Source organism: Coregonus lavaretus, assembly GCF_964263955.1.
Source record: "Coregonus lavaretus genome assembly, contig: HAP1_SCAFFOLD_2236, whole genome shotgun sequence".
NCBI lineage: Eukaryota > Metazoa > Chordata > Actinopteri > Salmoniformes > Salmonidae > Coregonus > Coregonus lavaretus.
In genome coordinates, this window is record NW_028157246.1 from 1 (window position 1) to 24,363 (window position 24,363).

Sequence of the window (24,363 nt, forward strand, 5' to 3'; positions counted from 1 at the left end):
GCTCACATTTCACCATCCTCTGTGTTCCCTACTCGCTCACTGTAACTAAAGATCTCAAGTGTCTTTTCTCTTGGGTAAACTAAATGGTCACACTGACACAACACGTTCCAGAAGTGTGGCGTGGGCCAGTGATAACAATGTTGTAATGGGTGTGTAGGCCTAGACTATAAACAGATATAAACAGGTAAAACTCCATTCTGACTGTCAGGAAGGTTTTCAGAAAAACAACAGACGGCCTGGCCAGCTGTCAAAGGCATGCTCTCACCAAGTTGACAAAGACGAGACACTGCTTGTCCAGCTTAGCTGGGTTTCAACCAATAATTGTCTTTTGGCATTGTGCTGGGAGACATACTTGCAAGTAGGCTATGTCTCCCAGTACAATGTCAAAAGACAATTCTTGGTTGAATCGCAGTTAAGCCGAACAAGCAGTGTTGAAAAATATAGCCTGTCATCTGGCTGCCCATGCCTTTCACACAATTGACAGTTTCCGCATTTGGATTTAGTTGTGGCTTTTACAACAATAGAAAAGTCCGACCATAGTCAGTTTGTGGAATATCTGAGGAAAGTAGAGAAGCTAGTTTTTGTTGTTGTTAATAGTTCATTTGAAATATGCAGAATAAACTGAATAGAATTGGCCAGTCTAAAACATGTATAAAAGTAGGCTAACACCCATGAAATCCTCCCTGGAACAGAAACATATGACACCGTTACAAAATTTCAACACTGCTGCCTAAGATACGTTGTTTCAAAACTAGGCTACATCCGCTCATGTTCTCAAACTGATTGCGAGCCAGCTGCAGCAAACTGAAACGGATGTATCCAATATTGCAATGACTGTCGTCCTTCGTCCTAGTAAACAATAGCCATCCCTTGTACAGTAGCGAGAAGTTACACACCTTGTGGTGGTTATTTTGAGGTTCAATATGTTGTTGTTTCTCTTCTCTAGTCCCTTCCATGTTTAGTTGTGTTCCATCCACAGCTCAGTTCACAGCTCATACTGTATTTGGTTCAGAAACACCCTGCCACTGTCCCACAGGCAAGAATGCTTCTTTCACAATTACAGGGCCTGTGCAGCACAGACAAAATAAATAAAGATACAAAAGTATGACAGAGAGTTAGCAAATAGTCTCCCCTACCACCTATTCATTTTAGCTAGTAGAGGATTACTCACAATAACAGTCCCATCATTCAAAACTGACTGCAGTTCAGTTCTCTATTGAATAACACTGTAACTAGGTGTATTGGATGCTATTGATGAGTGTGTGTGTGTGTGTGTGTGTGTGTGTGTGTGTGTGTGTGTGTGTGTGTGTGTGTGTGTGTGTGTGTGTGTGTGTGTGTGTGTGTGTGTGTGGTGTGTGTGTGTGTGTGTGTGTGTGTGTATGTGTGTGTGTGTCTTATATGTAAACAATGGGGATTTGAGAGGGTGTGGTTCCATTTAACCTCGAGTAGAATGGGAGGGCACATACATCTTTACATTTACATTCTAGTCATTTAACAGAAGCTCTTATCCAAAGCGACTTACAGTAGCAATTAGGGTTAAGTGCCTTGCTCAAGGGCACATCTACATATATTTCACAGAGTCAGCTTGGCGATTGGAACCAGCAACCTTTCGGTTAATGGCCCAACACTTTTAACCGCTAGGCTAGCTGCCACCTTGACACACCTAAGAACATGCAAAGAAAATGGTAGCTAACTACTGCACAGTCAGGGGAACTGCTGCCTGTTTCAGTTTGCTGTCATTACTTCCACAGCCTATCTTTTATTCTTTCAAACCTGTTTCCTCACATCACTCTATTTCTTCTCTCTCCCCCATTCTCACTCTTGCTCTCCCACAAACAAACAAAAATAGAGAGAGAGAGAGAGAGAGAGAGAGAGAGAGAGAGAGAGAGAGAGAGAGAGAGAGCGAGAGAGAGAGAGAGAGAGAGGGAGAGAGAGAGAGAGAGAGAGAGAGAGAGAGAGAGAGAGAGGAGAGGGAGAGAGAGAGAGAGAGAGAGAGGGAGAGAGAGAGAGAGAGAGAGAGAGAGAGAGAGAGAGAGAGAGAGAGAGAGAGAGAGAGAGAGAGAGAGAGAGAGAGAGAGAGAGAGAGAGAGAGAGAGAGGGAGAGAGAGAGAGAGAGAGAGAGAGAGAGAGAGAGAGAGAGAGAGAGAGAGGGAGAGAGAGAGAGAGAGAGAGAGAGAGAGAGAGAGAGAGAGAGAGAGAGAGAGAGAGAGAGAGAGAGAGAGAGAGAGAGAGAGAGAGAGAGCGAGAGGGAGAGGGAGAGAGAGAGAGAGAGAGAGAGAGAGAGAGAGAGAGAGAGAGAGAGGGAGAGGGAGGGAGAGAGGGAGAGGAGAGGAGAGGGAGATAAAACAACCGTTTCAAATCTATGCTAAAACCTGTTCACTCTGTTTAGCCTCTTTCTCTCTCTCTTTCTTTCTTTTACAGTCTCTCAACTTTCACTCACTCACTCACTGGCTGACTGTTATTTACATTGAGCTCTCTTCCTGTTCTACCCCTCAACTGTCAGTCAAAATTAACCCTGAGCTTTGTCTGCTTCTCATTAGTGCAGAGAAGGGCAGGAGAGCCCAGTCATAACTTTCACCTACTACACTGAGCCACACCCATCACTTATGGCCTGTTCTGTGTTGACTGACTCAAACATTTCCCTACTGGTCAGTTGGAGTCTCAAGGGGAAACTGAAGGAAAGACAATGGAAGAGTTCTACCACCTTAGGATAGGAGAGAGAGCACAGTGAACACAATTTGTAATGGGAAAACACCATATTTTGGGGGACAGTTACAGCCCTACCCAATCCCTACTTAACCTGTACATGTACCGTTATGTCAGTTTTCCCACATCTTAGGTGGAAACGTATCACCTTTCTGTGGCTGTGGTGGCTTGGCAGACAGAGGTGTGCATAAAGTCAGGAGGAGTCTTCTCAACAAGAACAGTTTCAACTCATTTCAACATTTCATGTTCCTCACACGTGGAATATTTCTCTATTTGCGCCTCACTGCAAATAGTTTCACTGATGTGAAATGAGGGATTAGTAGTCTGCAAGTCCAGACTCATCATAACCACATCAACCCTACTGCTGTTCCAGTGAAATACATGATGTTTCTTCCTGTACTGTAGCCTATCACTACTGTGTTCCATATTGCTACTGAAGTAGCCTAAAACTGAGATACAAAAACAATGAAAGGACCATATAGATGTCTGTATTAGGAGATGAAATCATATATAGGGGTGCGACAGAGAGACGGCCAGTGGATGAGCTTACATGGGAGATAAGTAGTCCCTGTGTAGCCTACCTGTGCTGTAAAGTGGAAACAGCCAACACTCACACATGGACGGTGGGTGGGTACACTTAGAAAAAAAGGTTCCAAAAGGGTTCTTTGGCTGTCCCCATAGGAGAACCCTTTTTGGTTCCAGGTAGAACCCTTTTGGGTTTCAGGTAGAACTCTTTTGGGGTCCATGTAGAACCCTCTGTGTAAAGGGTTCTACATGGAAATCAAAAGGGTTCTAACTGGCACCAAAAAGGGTTCTTTAAAGTTTGGGGACAGTGTGATACTATATCAGTATCAACTCTCATCAAGTTGACAAAGTGAATAGCTGGACAGTGTTGAATAGCCTTTCATCTGGCCGCCCATGCATTTCATACAATTGACAGTTTCTGAATTTGGTTTCAGTTGTGACCTTTTAAACAAGAGACAAGTCCGACCATAGTAGGCTAGTCTGTTTGTGGAATATCTGAGAGGACAGTGCATAGCCTAGGCAGAGTTATTTGTTAATAACTAGTTATTTAATAGAATTGGTCAGTCTAAAACATAAAGTAACACCCATGAAAGAACTGGAACAGAAAGGTGGCAAGACATGCAAACACCGTTAGCCTACATTGTTTCAACACTGCTCCAAGATGTTTCAAAACTTTCTGTTCATGTTCGATAACTGATTGCGAGCCAGCTGCAGCAAACTGAAACAGATGTGTCCAATACTGCTATGACTGTCGCTCTTCTTCGTTGTAAACTAGTAATAGCCATCATTTGTACAGTAGTGAGGAGTTACACTTCTGTTTTTAAGACATATCCTACCTTTTGCTGGTTATTTGAGGTTCGATCAGTTGTTTGGTTGTCTGTGTTCTCTCCCTTACATGTTTAGTTCCGTTCCACCCACAGCTCAGTTCACAGCTGCATATTCGGTTTAGAAACGCCCTACCACTTCTCCTCCAGGAAGAACGCTCCAGTGACTCATTGAATGGGTTCGAGCGCGCATTGGCTCGCGGGTTCTACACCTGAAACACACTGTAGGTTATTGTACGCCATTGGACTTCCACAGTTATAATATGCCATGTGATATGCTTATAGACCACTATAAATGTGCTTTGTAATAACAATCATTTTCACTTTACAGCTTGCCCACATTCGGACAATTCTAAATAGCTTTATCCACATTTAATTTGTTCCCACTTGGTTTTTGCCATGGTTTCTACACTTTATGCTAGCTAGTTATTTGTTATAATATCGATTCAACCTTTTACTTCACCTTGGCATGTCAACTTGGCAAATGATGCTACCCAGAGCCATTTACAGAATTTTGAGAGTTCAGTTTCAAGTTTTAATGTCACGTGCACAAGTACAGTGAAATGCCTTTCTTGCTAGCTCCAGACCCAACAATGCAGTAATCAATATCAATGTACTACTAAAAATAATAAAAACAACATAACACACGATCAATAAAAATAAGAAGAACGCGAGAAAGTAATTAAGCATACTACATACACGGTCAGTCAGTTCCAGTACCATATTTACAATGTGCAGAGATACTGGAGTGATGGAGGTAGATACACTACATGACCAAAAGTATGTGGACACCTGCTTGTCGAACATCTCATTCAAAAATCATGGGCATTAATATGGAGTTGGTCCCCCCTTTTCTTCTATAACAGCCTCCACTCTTCTGGGAAGGCTTTCCACTAGATGTTGGAACATTGCTGCGGGGACTTGGTTCCATTCAGCCACAAGAGCATTAGTGAGGTCGGGCACTGATGTTGGGCGATTAGGTCTGGCTCGCAGTCAGCGTTCCAATTCATCCCAAAGGTGTTCGATGGGATTGAGGTCAGGGCTCTGTGCAGGCCAGTCAAGTTCTTCCACACCGATCTCGACAAACCATTTCTGTATGGACCTCGCTTTGTGCACGGGGCATTGTCATGCTGAAACAGGAAAGGACCTTCCCCAAACTGTTGCCACAAAGATGGAAGCACAGAATCGTCTAGAATGTCATTATATGCTGTAGCTTAAGATTTCCCTTCACTGGAACTAAGGGGCCTAGCCCTAACCATGAAAAAACAGCCCCAGACCATTATTCCTCCTCCACCAAACTTTACAGTTGGTACTATGCATTGGGCAGGAAGCATTCTCCTGGCATCTGCCAAACCCAGATCCGTTGGACTGCCAGATGGTGAAGCGTGATTCATCACACACATTTCTACTGCTCCAGAGTCCAATGGCGGTGAGCTTTACACCACTCCAGCCACACTTGGCATTGCGGATGGTGATCTTAGGCTTGTGTGCGGCTGCTCGGCCACCCATTCCATGGAAACCCAACGAACAGTTCTTGGGCTGACGTTGCTTCCAGATGCAGTTTGGAACTCGGTAGTGAGAGTTGCAACCAAGGACAGACGATTTTTAAGCGCTACGCGCTTCAGCACCCGGTGGTCCCGTTCTGTGAGCTTGTGTGGCCTACCACTTCCTGGCTGAGCCGTTGTTGCTCCTAGATGTTTCCACTTCACAATAACAGCACTTACAGTTGACTGGGGCAGCTCTAGCAGGGTAGAACTTTGACAAACTGACTTGTTGGAAAGGTGGCATCCTATGACGGTACCACGTTGAAAGTCACTGAGTTCTTCAGTAAGGCTATTCTACTGCCAATGTTTGTCTATGGATGTTGCATGGCTGTGTGCTCGATTTTATACACCTGTCACTAACGGGTGTGGCTAAAATAGCAGAATCCACTCATTTGATGGGGTGTCCACATACTTCTGTATAAATAGTGTATGTATAGGGGTAAGGTGACTAGGCATCAGGATATATTATAAACAGAGTAGCAGCAGCGTATAATATGATGATTGTATGTGAGTGGGTGTGCATGTGTGTAGAGTCAGTATAAATGTATATGCATAATATGTGTGTGAGAGCAAATTATGGCATGAGTGTTTGTGTGTGTTGGTGTGTCAGTGTGCATGAGTGTATAGGGCCCTGTGAGTGTGCAAAGAGAGTACAAAAATAAAATACAAGGGTCAACTCAGATAGTCCATTGTTAGCTATTTAGTTAGCTATTTAGTTAGCTCTTTAGCAGTCTTATGGCTTGGGGATAGCTGTTCAAGAGCCTGTTGGTGTCTTATGGCTTGGGGATAGCTGTTCAAGAGCCTGTTGGTGTCAGACTTGATGCACTGGTACCGCTTGCCATGGGGAAGCAGAGAGAACAGTCTATGGCTTGGGTGGCTGGAGTTTTTAATGATTTTCTGGGCCTTCCCTTCACACCCCCTGATATAGAGGTCGTGGATGGCAGGGCCAACTTTTAGAATTTGGAATATTGTTCTAATTACATTTACATTTACATCATTTAGCAGACGCTCTTATCCAGAGCGGCTTACAAATTGGTGCATTCAACTTATGATAGCAAGTGGGACAACCACGTTTTTCTTCTTTTTTTTTATGGGGGGGTGGGGAGGGGGGGTAGAAGGATTACTTTATACTATTCCAGGTATTCCTTAAAGACGTAGGGTTTCAAGTGTCTCCGGAAGGTGGTCAGTGACTCCGCTGTCCTGGCGTCGTGGGGGAGCTTGTTCCACCATTGGGGTGCCAGAGCAGCGAATAGCTTTGACTGGGCTGAGTAGGAACTGTGCTTCCGTAGAGGTAGGGGGGCTAGCAGGCCAGAGGTGTATGAACGTAGTGCCCTCGTTTGGGTGTAGGGTCTGATCAGAGCCTGAAGGTAAGGAGGTGCCGTTCCCCTCACAGCTCAGTAGGCAATCACCATGGTCTTGTAGCAGATGTGAGCCTCAACTGGAAGCCAGTGGAGTGTGCGGAGGAGCGGAGTGACATGAGAGAACTTGGGAAGGTCGAACACCAGATGGGCTGCGGCGTTCTGGGTAAATTGTAGGGGTTTAATGGCACAGGCAGGGAGCCCAGCCAACAGCGAGTTGCAGTAATCCAGACGGGAGATGACAAGTGCCTGGATTAGGACCTGTGCCGCTTTCTGTGTAAGGTAGGGTCGTACTCTGCGAATGTTGTAGAGCATGAATCTGCAGGATCGGGTCACCGCTTTGATGTTAGCAGAGAACGATAGGGTGTTGTCCAGGGTCACGCCAAGGCTCTTTGCACTCTGGGAGGAGGACACAATGAAGTTGTCAACCGTGATGGCGAGATCATGGAGCGGGCAGTCCTTCCCAGGGAGGAAGAGCAGCTCCGTCTTGCCGAGGTTCAGCTTGAGGTGGTGATCTGACATTCACACTGATATGTCTGCCAGACATGCAGAGATGCGATTCGCATATGGGGAATAGTTACATTGTAACTATTCCCCATATAATATTATATTCCACATATAATATTCCCCATATACATGGCTGCCATAGAATGTTGTAGTGTCGTGTAAATGCATCATAATGCAGAAACTGTATTGTCCCAACTCTCCAAATACATGGCTCTGCTCCCACCTAGTGGTTGTAATTTGGAAACGCAGTTATTCCTCCTACCACTGACTACATTACCCAGAATTCTCCAACTGCTTCTTCCATTGAACTGAGTTTTCCCATCGTGCCTTTCGAGATTCGTCGGGTTCTCTTTGCTCTCGTGTCCGTTGTTTCTGTAGAGAGCCATTGATCGGTAGAATTTCAACATGGCATCCGACGGACCGCCGGGGACCGAACCTATGCCCTCCGATTTGGGGAGCTCTGTGGCGGCCCTCAATACATGGAGCAACCCGGAGCTTCAAGCCAAGCTAGGCGAGCTAGGCGCACCCAACATGGGTAGGAAGTCGGAGCAGCAAGCTTTGAATTGACGAATGCGTACATTGTGTGTAGCTTGTTGCTACAGGGGGCATGTTATGTAGCTAACTGTAGCGTGTTGCTAACAGGCTAGCCATATTTAGTTCCGCGGCAAGTTAGCTAGCTAGCTACATAGCAGGCCTTCATGGAAGTAAAGGAAAGTGCAAATGATCAGCTAGCTACCTACACAATTATTATATTAAAAGTTTATGTTCACCACCTCTACGAGGAGGATTTTTCTTACGAATGTCCCTTCGTTAGCTAGCTAACTAGTCAATTTGATTGATAGGTAACAGTTAATCAATCAATGTGTTTTGGTTGGGTGTTTAATAACTGATAAGCAAAAGTGATGTTGTCAGCATCGGTGCATGCGCGACTAAGTTGAATTTAAACTTCTTATACGAGTTGTAATTAAGTCATTGTTTGTTGTTGTTGTCCTATGTTAGTTGGTTGTGCTATGTTAGTTGTAGTGTTCATTGTTGGTTTACAGTTAATATTTTTCTCTGTCCTTAGGTCCCAGAGAGGAGATGCTGGACAGGCTCAAGGGATACATGATGCAGGTCAGTTGTGGGGGTGTGTGTGTGTGTGTTGACGTGCGTGTGTGAGAGGGAGAGTGGAGTGTACTGCATCTGTCAATATGATCCATTGATCGTGTGTATCTGTGTTTTTTTCTCACTCAGACTGGAATGATGCTCAGCAAACCCAACCTAGGGGGTGATGATAAACCTATGACCCCGCAGGTCAGCACCAACAGACCCTATAAGGTTTTTATACGGTCTAATCTAATCTCATTCTTACATTTCATCACTGTGATTATTTAGCTATAAACTCTGCAGTAGTTCATCAGTCTGTCATGAAAAGGGCCAGGAGTTTTACCTTGACTGTGATCTGACCAGGAATAACTTGGGTGAGTTTTCCTGGTTATCTCACATGGTCCAGGAAAAAACAATTACCGTCATCAAAAACAACTTAACCGACAACCAGCCTTCCCTCTTCCTCCCCCAGATGCCAGGAATTCCCCCCATGCCCCCAATGCCCATGCCCCCCATGCCTCCTGGTATGGGTATGCTCCAGGCGATGAGCATGATGGCAGGTGGCCCCCCTCCCCCAGGGATGCGTATGGGCATGGAGCCTCCAGGCATGCCCCCCGGCCTCTCCCAGGAGGACCAGCTGAAGATGGTGCAGCAGAGGGCTGCCATGATGATGCAGCACGAGGAGAGGGCCAAGCAGCAGGTATGATCTTGGCCTGTATTCACTAAGCCTCTCGGAGTAGCAGTGCTGGTCTAGGATCAGTCTTTTAGATTATAATGACTGAAGAGCGTATGGACAGATAAGACCTTATCCTAGACTCCTACTCTGAGAGGAGTAGGATGTTGAATTGTCAAATACACCCCATAGGTGCCTTGAAATGTGTTGTTTTACAGGGTCAGCCATAGCAGTACGTCGACCCTGGAGCAAATTAGTGTTAAGTGCCTTGCTCAAGGGCACATCAACAGATTTTTCACCTTGTCGGCTAGGGTATTCGAACCAGCAACCTGTCGGTTACTGGCCCAACGCTCTAACTGCTACGCTACGTGTCGCAGGTGTATGGCCCCAGACCACAGGAGAAGGTTTATAAATTGTGCGGAAAGTAAGGAAAGTCTCCAGGCCCTAGTTGTAAGGTAGTCTGCCTTCTATTGTAATGGGAAGGAAGAGGGCTTCTGGTATAGATGTTCAGTTGGTGATACATAGTTTCAAAAGTTGACATTTTGTGTGTGTGTATTTCAGGGTGATTCCCGTGCTATGGAAGAGCAGGAACTTCTGGAGCAGCAGAAAAGGGTGGGGACTGGAGAAGACAGATTTTCATGTCTTTCTCCCATCTTAATGATTCATCGGTAGTGTTGTGTCACAACCAATCCCAAAGTTATCATACAGCCCCTTTACCTTGCTTGGAAGTTGAAACATATCTCACATCTGTCTTTCTTCCCTCTCTCCTCCCTCCACTCTTCCCTCTCTCTTCCCTCCGTCAGGCGGCGGTGATGCTGGAGAATGAGAGGCAGCAGGAGCTGGCTAAGAGGCAGCATGGAGGACCAGGGCCCAGGATGTCTGACCCGGGGTCACGACCCCCTGGCATGATGCCCCCCATGATGAGAGGTCAGTCCTTGGCCTGCCATCAACACTAAAATGTCAATCCTAACTTCCAATACAACTTTGTCCCTCAAGGGGGAATTGATTTGTATACTGCACACACTTTTTAGACAACATACAGTGCCTTCGGAAAGTATTCAGACCCCTTATTCGTTTCCACATTTTGTAATGTTACAGCCTTATTCTAAAATGGAATTAATACATATAAATCCTCAGCAATCTACACACAATACCTCATAATGACAAAGCAAAAACAGGTTTTTAGATTTAAAAATAAAAATGTATTAAAAATAAAAATAGTTAAGTATTCCGACCCTTTGAGACTCGAAATTAAGCTCAGATGCATCCTGTTTCCATTGATCATCCTTGAGATGTGTTTGCAACTTGGAGTCCACCTGTGGTAAATTCAACTGATTGGACATGATTTGGAAAGGCACACACCTGTCTATATAAGGTCCCACAGTGGACAGAGCAAAAACCAAGCCATAAGGTCGAAGGAATTGTCTGAAGAGCTCCGAGACAGGATTATGTCGAGGCACAGGTCTGGGGAAGGGTACCAAAAAATGTCTGCAGCGTTGAAGATCCCCAAGAACACAGTGGCCTCCATCATTCTTAAATGGAAAATTTTGAACCCCCAAGACTCTTCCTAAAGCTGGCCGAACTGAGGAATCGAGGGAGAAGGGCCTTGGTCAGGGAGGTGACCAAGAACCCAATTGTCACTCTGACAGAGCTCTAGAGTTCCTCTGTGGAGATGGAAGAAACTTCCGGAAAGACAACCATCTCTGCAGTACTCCACCAATCAGGCCTTTATGGTAGCAGTGCTACCACTGCTCAATAAAAGGCACATGAAATCCCGCTTGGAGTTTGCCAAAAGGCACCTAAAGACTGTCAGACCATGAGAAACAAGATTGAACTCTTTGGCCTGAATGCCAAGTGTCTGGAGGAAACCTGGCACCATCCCTACGGTGAAGCATGGTGGTGGAAGCATTATGCTGTGGGGTGTTTTTCATGGACTGGGAGACCAGTCAGGATCGAGGGAGAGATGAACGGAGCGAAGTGCAGAGAGATCCTTGATAAAAACCTGCTCCAGAGCAAGATTCACCTTACAACAGGACAACGACCCTAAGCCCACAGCCAAGACAATGCAGGAGTGGCTTCGGGACAAGTCTCTGAATGTCCTTGAGTGGCCCAGCCAGAGCCCGGACTTGAACCCGATCGGACATCTCTGGAGAGACATTGAAAATAGCTGTGCAGCGACGCTCCCCATCCAACCTGACAGAGCTTGAGAGGATCTGCAGAGAAGAATGGGAGAAACTCCCCAAATACAGGTGTGCCAAGCTTGTAGCGTCATACCCAAGAAGACTCAAGGCTGTAATCACTGCCAAAGGTGCTTCAACAAAGTACTGAGTAAAGGGTCTGAATAATTATGTAAATGTGATATTTCTGTTTTTTATTTTTTGTAAATGTTTTTGCTTTGTCATTATGTGGTATTGTGTGTAGATTGATGAGGGGGGAAAAAAACCAATTATCAATTTTAGAATAAGGCTGTAACCTAACAACGTGGAAAAGGTCAAGGGGTGTGAATACTTTCCGAATGCACTGTATATTCCCACATAGTCACCCATATTGGCTTAACACAGTCACTCTCCCAAGCTAAACATATCCAATGTCATTCCTTTCATTTTTAAGAACAGTGTGAAGGCTGTTATGTCTGGAAAGCTGTTGTGTTGATGGTGACACTCACCTGGTACATTGGTGTCAGTTGAGATCTGGGTATTGTTGTAGGTGTGAACCCTGGTGGAATGAACCCACCCCCTCCTGGAATGAATCCTGGTGGAATGAACCCACCCCCTCCTGGAATGAATCCTGGTGGAATGAACCCACCCCCTCCTGGAATGTCCATGATGCATACCCAGAGACAGAGAGTTCCCCCTCCACCCGGAGAGGACGCCAGAGAGGTATAGAACCACAATGTTTCCCCCACCGCTGCTAAATCGTTGCCGCCACTCCCAAAAATATAATAAAATATATATTATAATTTTTTGTTAGAAAATAATTTTTGGGATGGTAAAAAGTTTTCAGTGTACATTTTAAATGACTAAAACCAGATATAATGTATGTTGAAAAGATAGAGGAGCAAGATCTTTTTCAACAAGATCGTCTTTGAGAACTAAAGATCACCAAAATAAAAACTTCAACGTTAGGGAGAATCTAAAATTACAAAAATGTCATGGCATGGGGCCCACATGGATTTTGTTATAATGGTTGAGTCACTCAGATAGCATAAGAACACAGCACAATACAACTGCAGGAAATTAGCTTTAAAACAAAATATTTGTGTCTGTGGCCAAGAGAACGGCCGCTAACATTTTCTGTCGGTGACGGTGCCATTGGCCACGCCCACCAACACACTAACTTTGCCATCCATCTAATCTCTGTATTCCTGGCTCTGTGTGTGTGTGGCAGGTGTGGCAGGGAGAGGATGTGGGCGTCGGTCCTAAGATCCCCCAGGCTCTGGAGAAGATTCTCCAGCTGAAGGAGATCAGGCAGGAACAGCTCGGTGCTGCCACCACAGGTCAGAACATGAAACTACACGCTGGAAGAAAGTCTGGAGTTGGAGTGCTGATCTAGGATCAGTTTAGATTTTTAAGATCAGAATTAATAGATCAGAACTACTACTTTGAGACGCTTTGTGAATAAAGGCCCAGATGCACCAAGAAGGCATGACTGAAACAGAAAATACTAAACTAACTCTAGTGAACACATTTCCTTGTAACGTTCAGTAAGTTAACATCAACTAAACCCCTAATGCTCATGGTATCATCCCAATGGAACTACTGCAGTCTTAGTAATATTTTCCTGGGTTAAGAGAAGAGCCCTGTTGGACCTTGAACTTGCCAGTGAATGTTCTCTCTGTGTTTTCTACCTTCCAGAAGAGGAGGAGGAGAGCCCAGAGATGGAGATGAACATGTCCTCCACCGCCGTCCTGTCTGAGACTGAAGATGACGACGGTTCTCTCTCTAAGAAAGACGTGAGTGTTGTATTAATTCACACCTCATCCCTCCTGCTGTCTTTGGGAGAAACTCAATTGTGTTTCCTTGATTCCTCGTGTCCTCTCGCCGCTTCCTCGAAAGGCATCGGAGGATAATGTCAGAGGGGAGGAACCTTGGATATTTTCCTCCAATGTGTTTTAAGAAGGATGCGAGGAGAGAGGCCGTGAGTAGTCAAGAACAGACCAATGAGATTCACCCTGTTGCTCCTGAAGCTCAGAGGGTCAGGGGTCAAGTTGGCATGACTCTCCTATTGATAACCTGCTTGATAGGGAAGGTTCTTTCAATCGACATAAGCTCTTAGCAGCATGAGGAGTCGGAAATGGTGTCAGTTTTTAACTTTTTCATTCTCCCCTTCTCAGAAAAACCGTAAGCGCAGGAACCGTAAGAAGAAGAACAAGAAGAGGCGTGAGCAGGAGAAGAGGGTGCAGGCTGAGGAGAAGAAAGAGGAGGATGGAGAGAAGGAGAAGGAGCCTGAGGTGGAGATAGAGTACGTTACAGAGGAACCGGAGATCTACGATCCTAACTTCATCTTCTTCAAGAGGATCTTTGAGGCCTTCAAGGTGAGGGCCTCCATTTTAGAAATTGGCTGATTCTTTAATGAAAAATTTGTCAAAACATCCTAGAGATGTGTCCAGTGTTATTCTTCATATTTATTTAGCGTTTTAATGGCTGAATATGGAAGTAAAATTGTAACATTAGGTTGAATGTACTCACCAGTTCTGAGCGCAGTGGTTTCAAGAACCTCTTAACACACAGGAAAGTGAAATACTATTTGTTGTTGTGTTGATTTAACAATGGAATCTGTTTGCGCGTTAGTCATTTGCTAACAGCTCTAATTAACTGTGTTTGTGTCCATCCTTCTGTCAGCTGACTGATGACGTGAAGAAAGAGCAGGAGAAGGAACCGGAGAAGGAGCCGGCTCCTCTAATGAAGAAGAAGGGATTAGTGGAGGAAAGGAAAGACAGTGATGACAGTGACGATGTTAGTATTCACCTCTCCTCTACTTTCTCTCCATTTCTGCGCTTGGATGGGAAAAAGTACTTTTCATACAGGACTGTTTTATATGCTGCTTCATCCTAATTCTCTACCCTAATGCCCTAAGTAGTGTGCACTTGTCTACTTCCATTCGGGGAGGAAAGGTGAAGGATTGGGACACAGAAAGAGTGTCATCTTCCAGTGCTCTCTCTTGAAGTGTTGACCTTGGAAGTTATCCTCACTGTCGTTCCTCGTGTGTGTGTGTGTGTGTACAGGAGATCAGACCAGACGTTCCCAAGATGTCTAAGAAGAAGCTGAGGAGAATGAATAGACTAACTGTAGCTGAACTCAAACAGGTAATACATGCACCTGCTTCTTAGAGTTAGACATTATGTTTGTGCATGTGTACACCTGTGTATTGATTACGTTGGTGTGGAAGTTGTTCTGTGCCTAACACTTAATCATAAATGCTTGAGTCTATATGAGCTGATTCAGTTGGTGTGGGTGGTCACCGGAGATGTTTAAAAGGTAAAAAGAGATTGATAGAGATCTGTGTCCGGTATTGATTTTGACCCCGTCCTCCTCCAGTTGGTGGCGCGTCCTGACGTGGTGGAGATGCATGATGTGACGGCCCAGGAACCCAAGCTGCTGGTGCACCTGAAGGCCACCAGGAACACGGTGCCCGTCCCCCGACACTGGTGCTTCAAGAGGAAGTACCTCCAGGGCAAGAGGGGTATCGAGAAGCCCCCCTTCGAGCTGCCAGAGTTCATCAAGAGGACGGGCATCCAGGAGATGAGAGAAGCTTTACAGGAGAAAGTAGGTGGTTCTGTCCAATAGAGAGGTCGTAGAGAAGCTTTACAACAGAAGGTCGGTGGTTCTGTCCAATAGAGAGGTAGTAGAGAAGCTTTACATCAGAAGGTAGGTGGTTCTGTCCAATAGAGAGGTAGTAGAGAAGCTTTACAGGAGAAAGTAGGTGGTTCTGTCCTATAGAGAGGTAGTAGAGAAGCTTTACAGGAGAAAGTAGGTGGTTCTGTCCAATAGAGAGGTAGTAGAGAAGCTTTACAGGAGAAAGTAGGTGGTTCTGTCCAATAGAGAGGTAGTAGAGAAGCTTTACAGGAGAAAGTAGGTGGTTCTGTCCTATAGAGAGGTAGTAGAGAAGCTTTACAACAGAAGGTAGGTGGTTCTGTCCAATAGAGAGGTAGTAGAGAAGCTTTACAACAGAAGGTAGGTGGTTCTGTCCAATAGAGAGGTAGTAGAGAAGCTTTACAACAGAAGGTAGGTGGTTCTGTCCAATAGAGAGGTAGTAGAGAAGCTTTACAACAGAAGGTAGGTGGTTCTGTCCAATAGAGAGGTAGTAGAGAAGCTTTACAGGAGAAAGTAGGTGGTTCTGTCCTATAGAGAGGTAGTAGAGAAGCTTTACAACAGAAGGTAGGTGGTTCTGTCCAATAGAGAGGTAGTAGAGAAGCTTTACAACAGAAGGTAGGTGGTTCTGTCCAATAGAGAGGTAGTAGAGAAGCTTTACAACAGAAGGTAGGTGGTTCTGTCCAATAGAGAGGTAGTAGAGAAGCTTTACAGGAGAAAGTAGGTGGTTCTGTCCAATAGAGAGGTAGTAGAGAAGCTTTACATCAGAAGGTAGGTGGTTCTGTCCAATAGAGAGGTAGTAGAGAAGCTTTACAGGAGAAAGTAGGTGGTTCTGTCCAATAGAGAGGTAGTAGATAAGCTTTACAGGAGAAAGTAGGTGGTTCTGTCCAATAGAGAGGTAGTAGAGAAGCTTTACAACAGAAGGTGGTAGGTGGTTCTGTCCAATAGAGAGGTAGTAGAGAAGCTTTACATCAGAAGGTAGGTGGTTCTGTCCAATAGAGAGGTAGTAGAGAAGCTTTACAACAGAAGGTAGGTGGTTCTGTCCAATAGAGAGGTAGTAGAGCCAGATAGTAGCTGCACTGGCTGCTGGCCATAGGAGTGGTTCCAACTGGAAAAGGTGGGTGGGAGTAGTAGCACCCTAAATGGGCACAAGGGGGTGCTGGCTGTTAACACCATGGTCAACTTCCTGATAGATGCTCCAGGCCTTAGTTTTAGGCTAGCATGAGGAAAATGACAGTTTTATAGTATACAAACATGGCCTGTGTATATTTCTGTTTCACACCATGTTTACTTCAAGTTTATTAGAAAACGTCAGTACATAACAATTCAATATTTGTTACATAAACATCTCTCTAAAATAGACCACTGAAACACTTTGGCAGAAGTCACACTGAATGCCCTGGTACTCTGCTGACAGGAGGATGCTAAGACCATGAAGACCAAGATGAGGGAGAAGGTGCGTCCCAAGATGGGCAAGATCGACATCGACTACCAGAAGCTCCACGACGCCTTCTTCAAGTGGCAGATGAAGCCTAAACTCTCCATCCATGGTGACCTCTACTACGAGGTAAGGATGTCTGACAGCTCATTGGAGGGCTCAACTGTATACAGCATCTTACAACATCAACTCTGCTCCTACTTCCAAGAGCCTGTTGATTGGTTGGACCTTGAATGTAATAGTAGAGCTGCAATGTGTGGTTGGTTTGGGTTTCCCTCAATACTTCCTTGTTGTTGGGTCTTGAATGAACACTCGTGGTAGTCAGTGTACTCTGCTTTGGTGAATTGGTGTTAGGAATGAAATGTTGTTGATTCTTACATTCTCTGTTTCTCTCTCTTGCTCTCTCTCTCTCTCTCTCTACAGGGTAAAGAGTTTGAGACGAGGCTGAAGGAGAAGAAACCAGGTGATCTGTCAGATGAGCTGCGTATCGCTCTCGGTATGCCCGTTGGACCGGTGAGTTTTCCTGATGTTGTTGTTATCCCACTACTAAGGAAGCCTACAATCCCACTATCACCTTTAATATTATTGATAGATGACTTTCTAATTATACTTTATTTTATTGAACTATAATCATTTTATATTGATGATGTTCTATGATGTGCTACTGATGCACCATGGTCTTGTCCCATCACTAAAGTTGTTTCCCTCCCGTGTAGAACTCCCACAAGGTTCCCCCTCCCTGGCTGATCGCCATGCAGAGATACGGCCCCCCTCCCTCCTACCCCAACCTCAAGATCCCCGGGCTCAACTCACCCATCCCCGAGGTAATTCTGACTTAACGCAGACATAGGGCTCGATTCAATCCGTAGCGCTGAAGAGCTGTAAAGGCAATGTTCCAGAGAACACACGGTAAACGCTGTGTGTGTCGGATCAATCGGATATTACTTTAACATTTAAATGGCGCTACAGCGCAGATCTTCAGCGCTACGGATTGAATCGAGCCCATACTCTTTAACAATTTACAATGTAATAAAAGTATTTATACTGTATATACAGTGGGGGAAAAAAGTATTTAGTCAGCCACCAATTGTGCAAGTTCTCCCACTTAAAAAGATGAGAGAGGCCTGTAATTTTCATCATAGGTACACGTCAACTATGACAGACAAATTGAGAAGAAAAAAATCCAGAAAATCACATTGTAGGATTTTTTATGAATTTATTTGCAAATTATGGTGGAAAATAAGTATTTGGTCACCTACAAACAAGCAAATTTTCTGGCTCTCACAGACCTGTAACTTCTTCTTTAAGAGGCTCCTCTGTCCTCCACTCGTTACCTGTATTAATGGCACCTGTTTGAACTTGTTATCAGTATAAAAGACACCTGTCCACAACCTCAAACAGTCACACTCCAAACTCCACTATGGCCAAGACCAAAGAGCTGTCAAAGGACACCAGAAACAAAATTGTAGACCTGCACCAGGCTGGGAAGACTGAATCTGCAATAGGTAAGCAGCTTGGTTTGAAGAAATCAACTGTGGGAGCAATTATTAGGAAATGGAAGACATACAAGACCACTGATAATCTCCCTCGATCTGGGGCTCCACGCAAGATCTCACCCCGTGGGGTCAAAATGATCACAAGAACGGTGAGCAAAAATCCCAGAACCACACGGGGGGACCTAGTGAATGACCTGCAGAGAGCTGGGACCAAAGTAATAAAGCCTACCATCAGTAACACACTACGCCGCCAGGGACTCAAATCCTGCAGTGCCAGACGTGTCCCCCTGCTTAAGCCAGTACATGTCCAGGCCCGTCTGAAGTTTGCTAGAGTGCATTTGGATGATCCAGAAGAGGATTGGGAGAATGTCATATGGTCAGATGAAACCAAAATATAACTTTTTGGTAAAAACTCAACTCGTCGTGTTTGGAGGACAAAGAATGCTGAGTTCACCTACTGTGAAGCATGGGGGTGGAAACATCATGCTTTGGGGCTGTTTTTCTGCAAAGGGACCAGGACGACTGATCCGTGTAAAGGAAAGAATGAATGGGGCCATGTATCGTGAGATTGAGTGAAAACCTCCTTCCATCAGCAAGGGCATTGAAGATGAAACGTGGCTGGGTCTTTCAGCATGACAATGATCCCAAACACACCGCCCGGGCCACGAAGCAGTGGCTTCGTAAGAAGCATTTCAAGGTCCTGGAGTGGCCTAGCCAGTCTCCAGATCTCAACCCCATAGAAAATCTTTGGAGGGAGTTGAATGTCCGTGTTTCCCAGCGACAGCCCCAAAACATCACTGCTCTAGAGGAGATCTGCATGGAGGAATGGGCCAAAATACCAGCAACAGTGTGTGAAAACCTTGTGAAGACTTACAGAAAACGTTTGACCTGTGTCATTGCCAACAAAGGGTATATAACAAAGTATTGAGAAACTTCTGTTATTGACCAAATACTTATTTTCCACCATAATTTGCAAATAAATTCATAAAAAATCCTACAATGTGATTTTCTGGATTTGTTTTTCTCATTTTGTCTGTCATAGTTGACGTGTACCTATGATGAAAATTACAGGCCTCTCTCATCTTTTTAAGTGGGAGAACTTGCACAATTGGTGGCTGACTAAATACTTTTTTCCCCCACTGTACATACTATATATTTTATACATATTGAGATATTGTATACTATTATACTAATATTACTGTATTGAAATGTTTCAGAATTGTGAAGCTTATTACACTGAGACCTTTATTGACTTCCCCCCACCTCTCTCCTCTTCTCTCTCTCTCAGAGCTGTTCGTTTGGTTACCATGCTGGTGGTTGGGGTAAGCCCCCTGTAGATGAGACAGGCAAGCCTCTGTACGGTGACGTGTTTGGGACCAACGCAGGAGACTTCCAGGTGAGATCTTCCTCATACCCCTGCCTGATTCCCCTCATATTGACCGTACATCCTTCATTTACCATACAACACCACCATACATCTTTCCTCCGTACACTCACTACCACACGTTCCTGTATCTAACACACCAACGGTCTGCTTTGAGCCAATGGCCTGTTAACTATTGTCCTAATGTCTATATGTTTCTGTGTGTAGGCTAAGGCGGAGGAGGAGGAGGTGGATCGTACGCCGTGGGGAGAGCTGGAGCCTTCAGACGAGGAGTCTTCCGAGGAAGAGGAGGAGGAGGAGAGTGATGAGGAGAAACCAGACGAAACGGGCTTCTTCACACCGGCAGACAGGTAGACATGTCGTTGACGGACTGTTTTAAACACATCAAGTTGACATGGACTTGAAATGAACCAGTCTCTCTATTCTGTTGGATCAATTAGCCATTGCTCACGTGTAAGAAAATACCGGTTGCCATTTGTAGTGGGTTGAGTGTGTTGTCTTGAATACAGTGATCAGTGTTTTATTAACTCAAAGCCTGTGTGTGTTCCAGTGGTCTGATCACTCCCGGAGGCTTCTCGTCCGTGCCTGCAGGTATGGAGACTCCAGAGCTCATTGAGCTGAGGAAGAAGAAAATCGAAGAGGCCATGGACGGGTGAGTGTGTGGCCAAGCATAGGCCATTCACTAGTATTTTGTTTGTGTGTCTTTCTACTGTATTGTGTGTTTGTGTCTCTTTCTACTGTATTGTGTGTTTGTATCTTTCTACTGTATTGTGTGTTTGTGTCTTTCTACTGTATTGTGTGTTTGTGTCTTTCTACTGTATTGTGTGTTTGTGTCTTTCTACTGTATTGTGTGTTTGTAACACCAGTCTCTGTGTGTGTGTGTAGGAATGAGACTCCTCAGCTGTTCACGGTGCTCCCAGAGAGGAGGACGGGCTCTGGAGGAGCAGCCATGATGGCATCCACACACATCTACGACGTATCAGGGGTAAGGACAACAGCAAAAACACTGTGTTTGGACAAAGTCGCCATATCAGAAATGAACACCGCTTTCAGTACTTAACATACCAACCACTGGGATGTAGGCATGTTAACACTCGAACCCAAAACACAACACATAGTTAGTCCCTTACTCATATATACTTAGAACATATTTCAAAAACAGTCACATACGTGTATACACTGGTACTCAACCGCATGGCCTCTAACTGTGAGCTAGCTGGACCAGTAGACTTCCAGTCATTGCACAAACTATGTCCAACTTCCTTCTAAACTGCACGCAGAGACATACAAATGGTATCAATGAGTTCATCTGATTCTGGGGTAGTAGAAAATGTATTGCCAGAATATCGCACTATCCCTTTAAATACACTTTCATGGATGTACACTCATACACATCTATACACCTACATGATCTATACAACTCCCCCGCGCCCCACTTTTGGCCAAAAGCAGTACACTACAGGGAATAGGGTACTACTTCAGATGCCCTTCTTTGTATTCCGTCTGACCCCCTCTCTCTCCTCCTCCTCCCCAGGCCATGGCAGGTCGTAAGGCGGGCGGAGGCCAGGAGTTCCAGGGGGTAGAGGTGGCTCTGGCCCCGGAGGAGCTGGAGCTGGACCCCATGGCCATGACCCAGAAGTACGAGGAGCACGTCAGGAACCAGGAGGCCCAGGTGGAGAAGGAGGACTTCAGCGACATGGTGGCCGAGCACGCCGCCAAACAGAAGGTGAGACTATGACACTGTAACTGTTCTGGCCATTTTGTTACGTTACAAAACATTTAGCTATGGTGCAAAGCGGTTTTGCTACGGTGTGCACTAATGAATACAACCCAGCTCCTTATGAGTGTTAGGTCTAGTAATTGATTACCACATCACCCTCCTAGTCACATTTCTACTCCTCCAGTACACTCATGCTCAGACTAAGAAAGATATGACAGTCAGAGAAGGCTATTCTAGCTGTGACTTGTACTAGACTAGGGAGTATACACACAGTAATGAGGATCTAGAAAGCCCTGAGGTGAATCTCAATGATGTGTTCTTGTATCTTCATGTCCCGTCTCCTCGTCTCAACACATTGCAAGAGAAGGTCAGTGGTTCCTCCCCTCGACCTTCTTCTCCAATGCGTTTTGAGAAGGATGCGAAGAAAGAGTCAAGGGAGTACAATTGATATGAACCCCTGGTTAGATATTGCTCTAGTTTAGCATTAGCATGAAATGGATTATGCCACCAGGGGCCAAGATGAGGGTAGGAGAATGTTGCACTGCATTGGAAAGGCTCTTTCTCTGGTTTTCAGTTCCATGTGTAGCAGCATAAATGAACACTAGATGGGAAGATTAGGATCTGTTTTTAGTAATTGTAGTTGAGTGATTTAGTCCTATTGAAACTTCATCTGAATCTTTTAGGAATGTTCTATTTAAAAAAAATCCACTTTCATAATAGCTGTTATTGCAAGGTCTTACTTTTTTATTTTTGAAATGTTCTCTCTAAGCTTATGAATATGGCCATCCTTCTGGGATATAAGTGTTTGAGTGTGAAAGCAGCGTGCACATGCCTCTCTCCTTCCTCTCACCCTTTTATCAGCCCTGCAACATGTTGTGACGGGGTTGGAGCAACTAGGAGTAATATGTCACTTTCACTAAGAGGAGTAGAAGGGTGAAAGAACCTCGTACGATAATTTTAAGCCTTTTCTTCTCCATTTCTCTCTTCGTCTCTCACTTTCTCCACCCCACAGCAAAAGAAGAGGAAGGCCCAGCCGCAAGACACGCGAGGCGGTGCCAAGAAATACAAAGAGTTCAAGTTTTAGACCAACAACATCACACCAGGAGGAACTGTGAAGAGAGGACAGGCCGAACAAGACGAGAACAGAGCTCAGATTTTAACGTAGAAGGAACCAGACCGTTTTACTACCACAAAACCATCCATTATTACAGTTTTCTTTTAATGACAATGATAATACGTGTCTGGCAGGGCTGGGGTCAATTCCATTTCAATTCCAGTCAATTCAGAAAGTAAACCAAATTCCAATTCCAAATGTTCCTAATTGAAGAGAATTGGAATTGGAATTGGAATTTGTGTACTTCAGGAATTGAAATGGAATTGAGCCCAACCCTGTGTTCTGGAGAACCACTGCCAGGTCTCCGCTGTATGCAGCATTTGTATAACCCGTCTATTCTATCCTGTGACTTATTTTTTCATGTAGCTGTGCTTTTCTGTTTTTGTAAATAAAAGACTCCATGTCAATCCAATCTATGGACCCAAATGGTTAATACATTAGAGTGTTCATTGTTTTTCCCCTGGCCATGTGACCTGGCCAATAACAAGTCAAGTCACATGGTGAGGGAGGAAAGACTGGGCCCTGCTGTACATTGCTATAGTAATTCCTTTAATGATCTAAAGCTTTAACACTGTGCTGATACATGGCTATATGAAGTCATACCTAGCATGACCAACCATGAGCTAACCTCATATACCACCTGACCAAGTCAAGGCTAGAGCTAAACTGACATAATAACAAGGTGTAGTTCTGGGTTATTCCACCAGGGGCTGACAGTGGATCCAGTGTGACAGTCACCTGATGTCTGGGAAACACTCACTGTGACCTAAATAACTGATAGTAGTAACCGCATGCTGACTCGGTCACTAGTGTACACACACACACACACACACACACAGTGAGGCTCCACTGCACCACAATGCCTGGCAGGCTTTCTGCAGTACCATTCCAGGATTTGTCAGCCTAGCGTATGGTAGTCTGCTACATCGTCAAAGCCACTTTATACTAGAATGACTCATCTATGTATTACATAATACATGCCATTTAGCAGACGCTTTTATCCAAAGTGACTTAGTCATGCGTGCATACATTTTGAAGTATTGGTGGTCCCGGGAATCGAACCCACAGCCCATGCTCCACCAACTGAGCCATATAGGACCACATCGGCTAGGCTACTTGAAATACAGACATCTGCTAAATGACCACCATATTGTCATGAATTTAATGTATGACTGTTATTTATCGAATCAACTATGTTTAATTGTCACTCGATTAAATTAATCATCTAACAATTAACTAATTAGGAATTTGGGGCACCACGGAAGAAGTTGTTTAACGAGTTACCATCTCCCGAATTAAACTCTTAGATATATATATATACAGTGAGGGAAAAAAGTATTTGATCCCCCTCAATTGATTTGCATTTTAATAGGGGAAATAAGTATTTGACCCCCTCTCAATCAGAAAGATTTCTGGCTCCCAGGTGTCTTTTATACAGGTAACGAGCTGAGATTAGGAACCCACTCTTAAAGGGAGTGATCCTAATCTCAGTTTGTTATATGTATAAAAGACACCTGTCCACAGAAGCAATCAATCAATCAGATTCCAAACTCTCCACCATGGCCAAGACCAAAGAGCTCTCCAAGGATGTCAGGGACAAGATTGTAGACCTACACAAGGCTGGAATGGGCTACAAGACCATCGCCAAGCAGCTTGGTGAGAAGGTGACAACAGTTGGTGCGATTATTCGCAAATGGAAGAAACACAAAATAACTGTAAATCTGCCTGGGGCTCCATGCACAATCTCACCTCGTGGAGTTGCAATGATCATGAGAACGGTGAGGAATCAGCCCAGAACTACACGGGAGGATCTTGTCAATGATCTCAAGGCAGCTGGGACCATAGTCACCAAGAAAACAATTGGTAACACATTACGCCGTGAAGGACTGAAATCCTGCAGCGCCCGCAAAGTCCCCCTGCTCAAGAAAGCACATATACATGCCCGTCTGAAGTTTGCCAATGAACATCTGAATGATTCAGAGGAGAACTGGGTGAAAGTGTTGTGGTCAGATGAGACCAAAATGGAGCTCTTTGGCATCAACTCAACTCGCCGTGTTTGGAGGAGGAGGAATGCTATGACCCCAAGAACACCATCCCCACCATCAAACATGGAGGTGGAAACATTATGCTTTGGGGGTGTTTTTCTGCTAAGGGGACAGGACAACTTCACCGCATCAA

At 44.8% G+C, this 24,363-nt stretch overlaps 1 protein-coding gene across 2 annotated transcripts; it reads left to right on the top strand.

Annotated features, from left to right (window-relative positions):
- The first annotated feature begins 7,796 nt into the window (after positions 1-7,796).
- Positions 7,797-22,597, top strand: LOC311125648 (splicing factor 3B subunit 2-like). Of its 2 annotated transcripts, none has more exons than XM_084199683.1 (22): positions 7,797-7,999; positions 8,531-8,577; positions 8,698-8,757; positions 9,023-9,250; positions 9,785-9,835; positions 10,027-10,150; positions 11,930-12,102; positions 12,611-12,719; positions 13,078-13,175; positions 13,557-13,757; positions 14,065-14,178; positions 14,448-14,528; positions 14,761-14,988; positions 16,451-16,600; positions 16,895-16,984; positions 17,188-17,295; positions 19,256-19,363; positions 19,559-19,701; positions 19,902-20,003; positions 20,237-20,336; positions 20,886-21,077; positions 22,084-22,597. In XM_084199683.1, the coding sequence occupies exons 1-22, from the start codon at positions 7,870-7,872 to the stop codon at positions 22,153-22,155; spliced, it is 2,709 nt and encodes a 902-aa protein (XP_084055809.1). In that variant the 5' UTR covers positions 7,797-7,869; the 3' UTR covers positions 22,156-22,597. The 2 variants fall into 2 exon arrangements, with proteins under 2 accessions (XP_084055809.1, XP_084055808.1); XM_084199682.1 differs by having other exon boundaries at positions 7,799-7,999; positions 8,698-8,781.
- Positions 22,598-24,363: the final 1,766 nt, after the last annotated feature.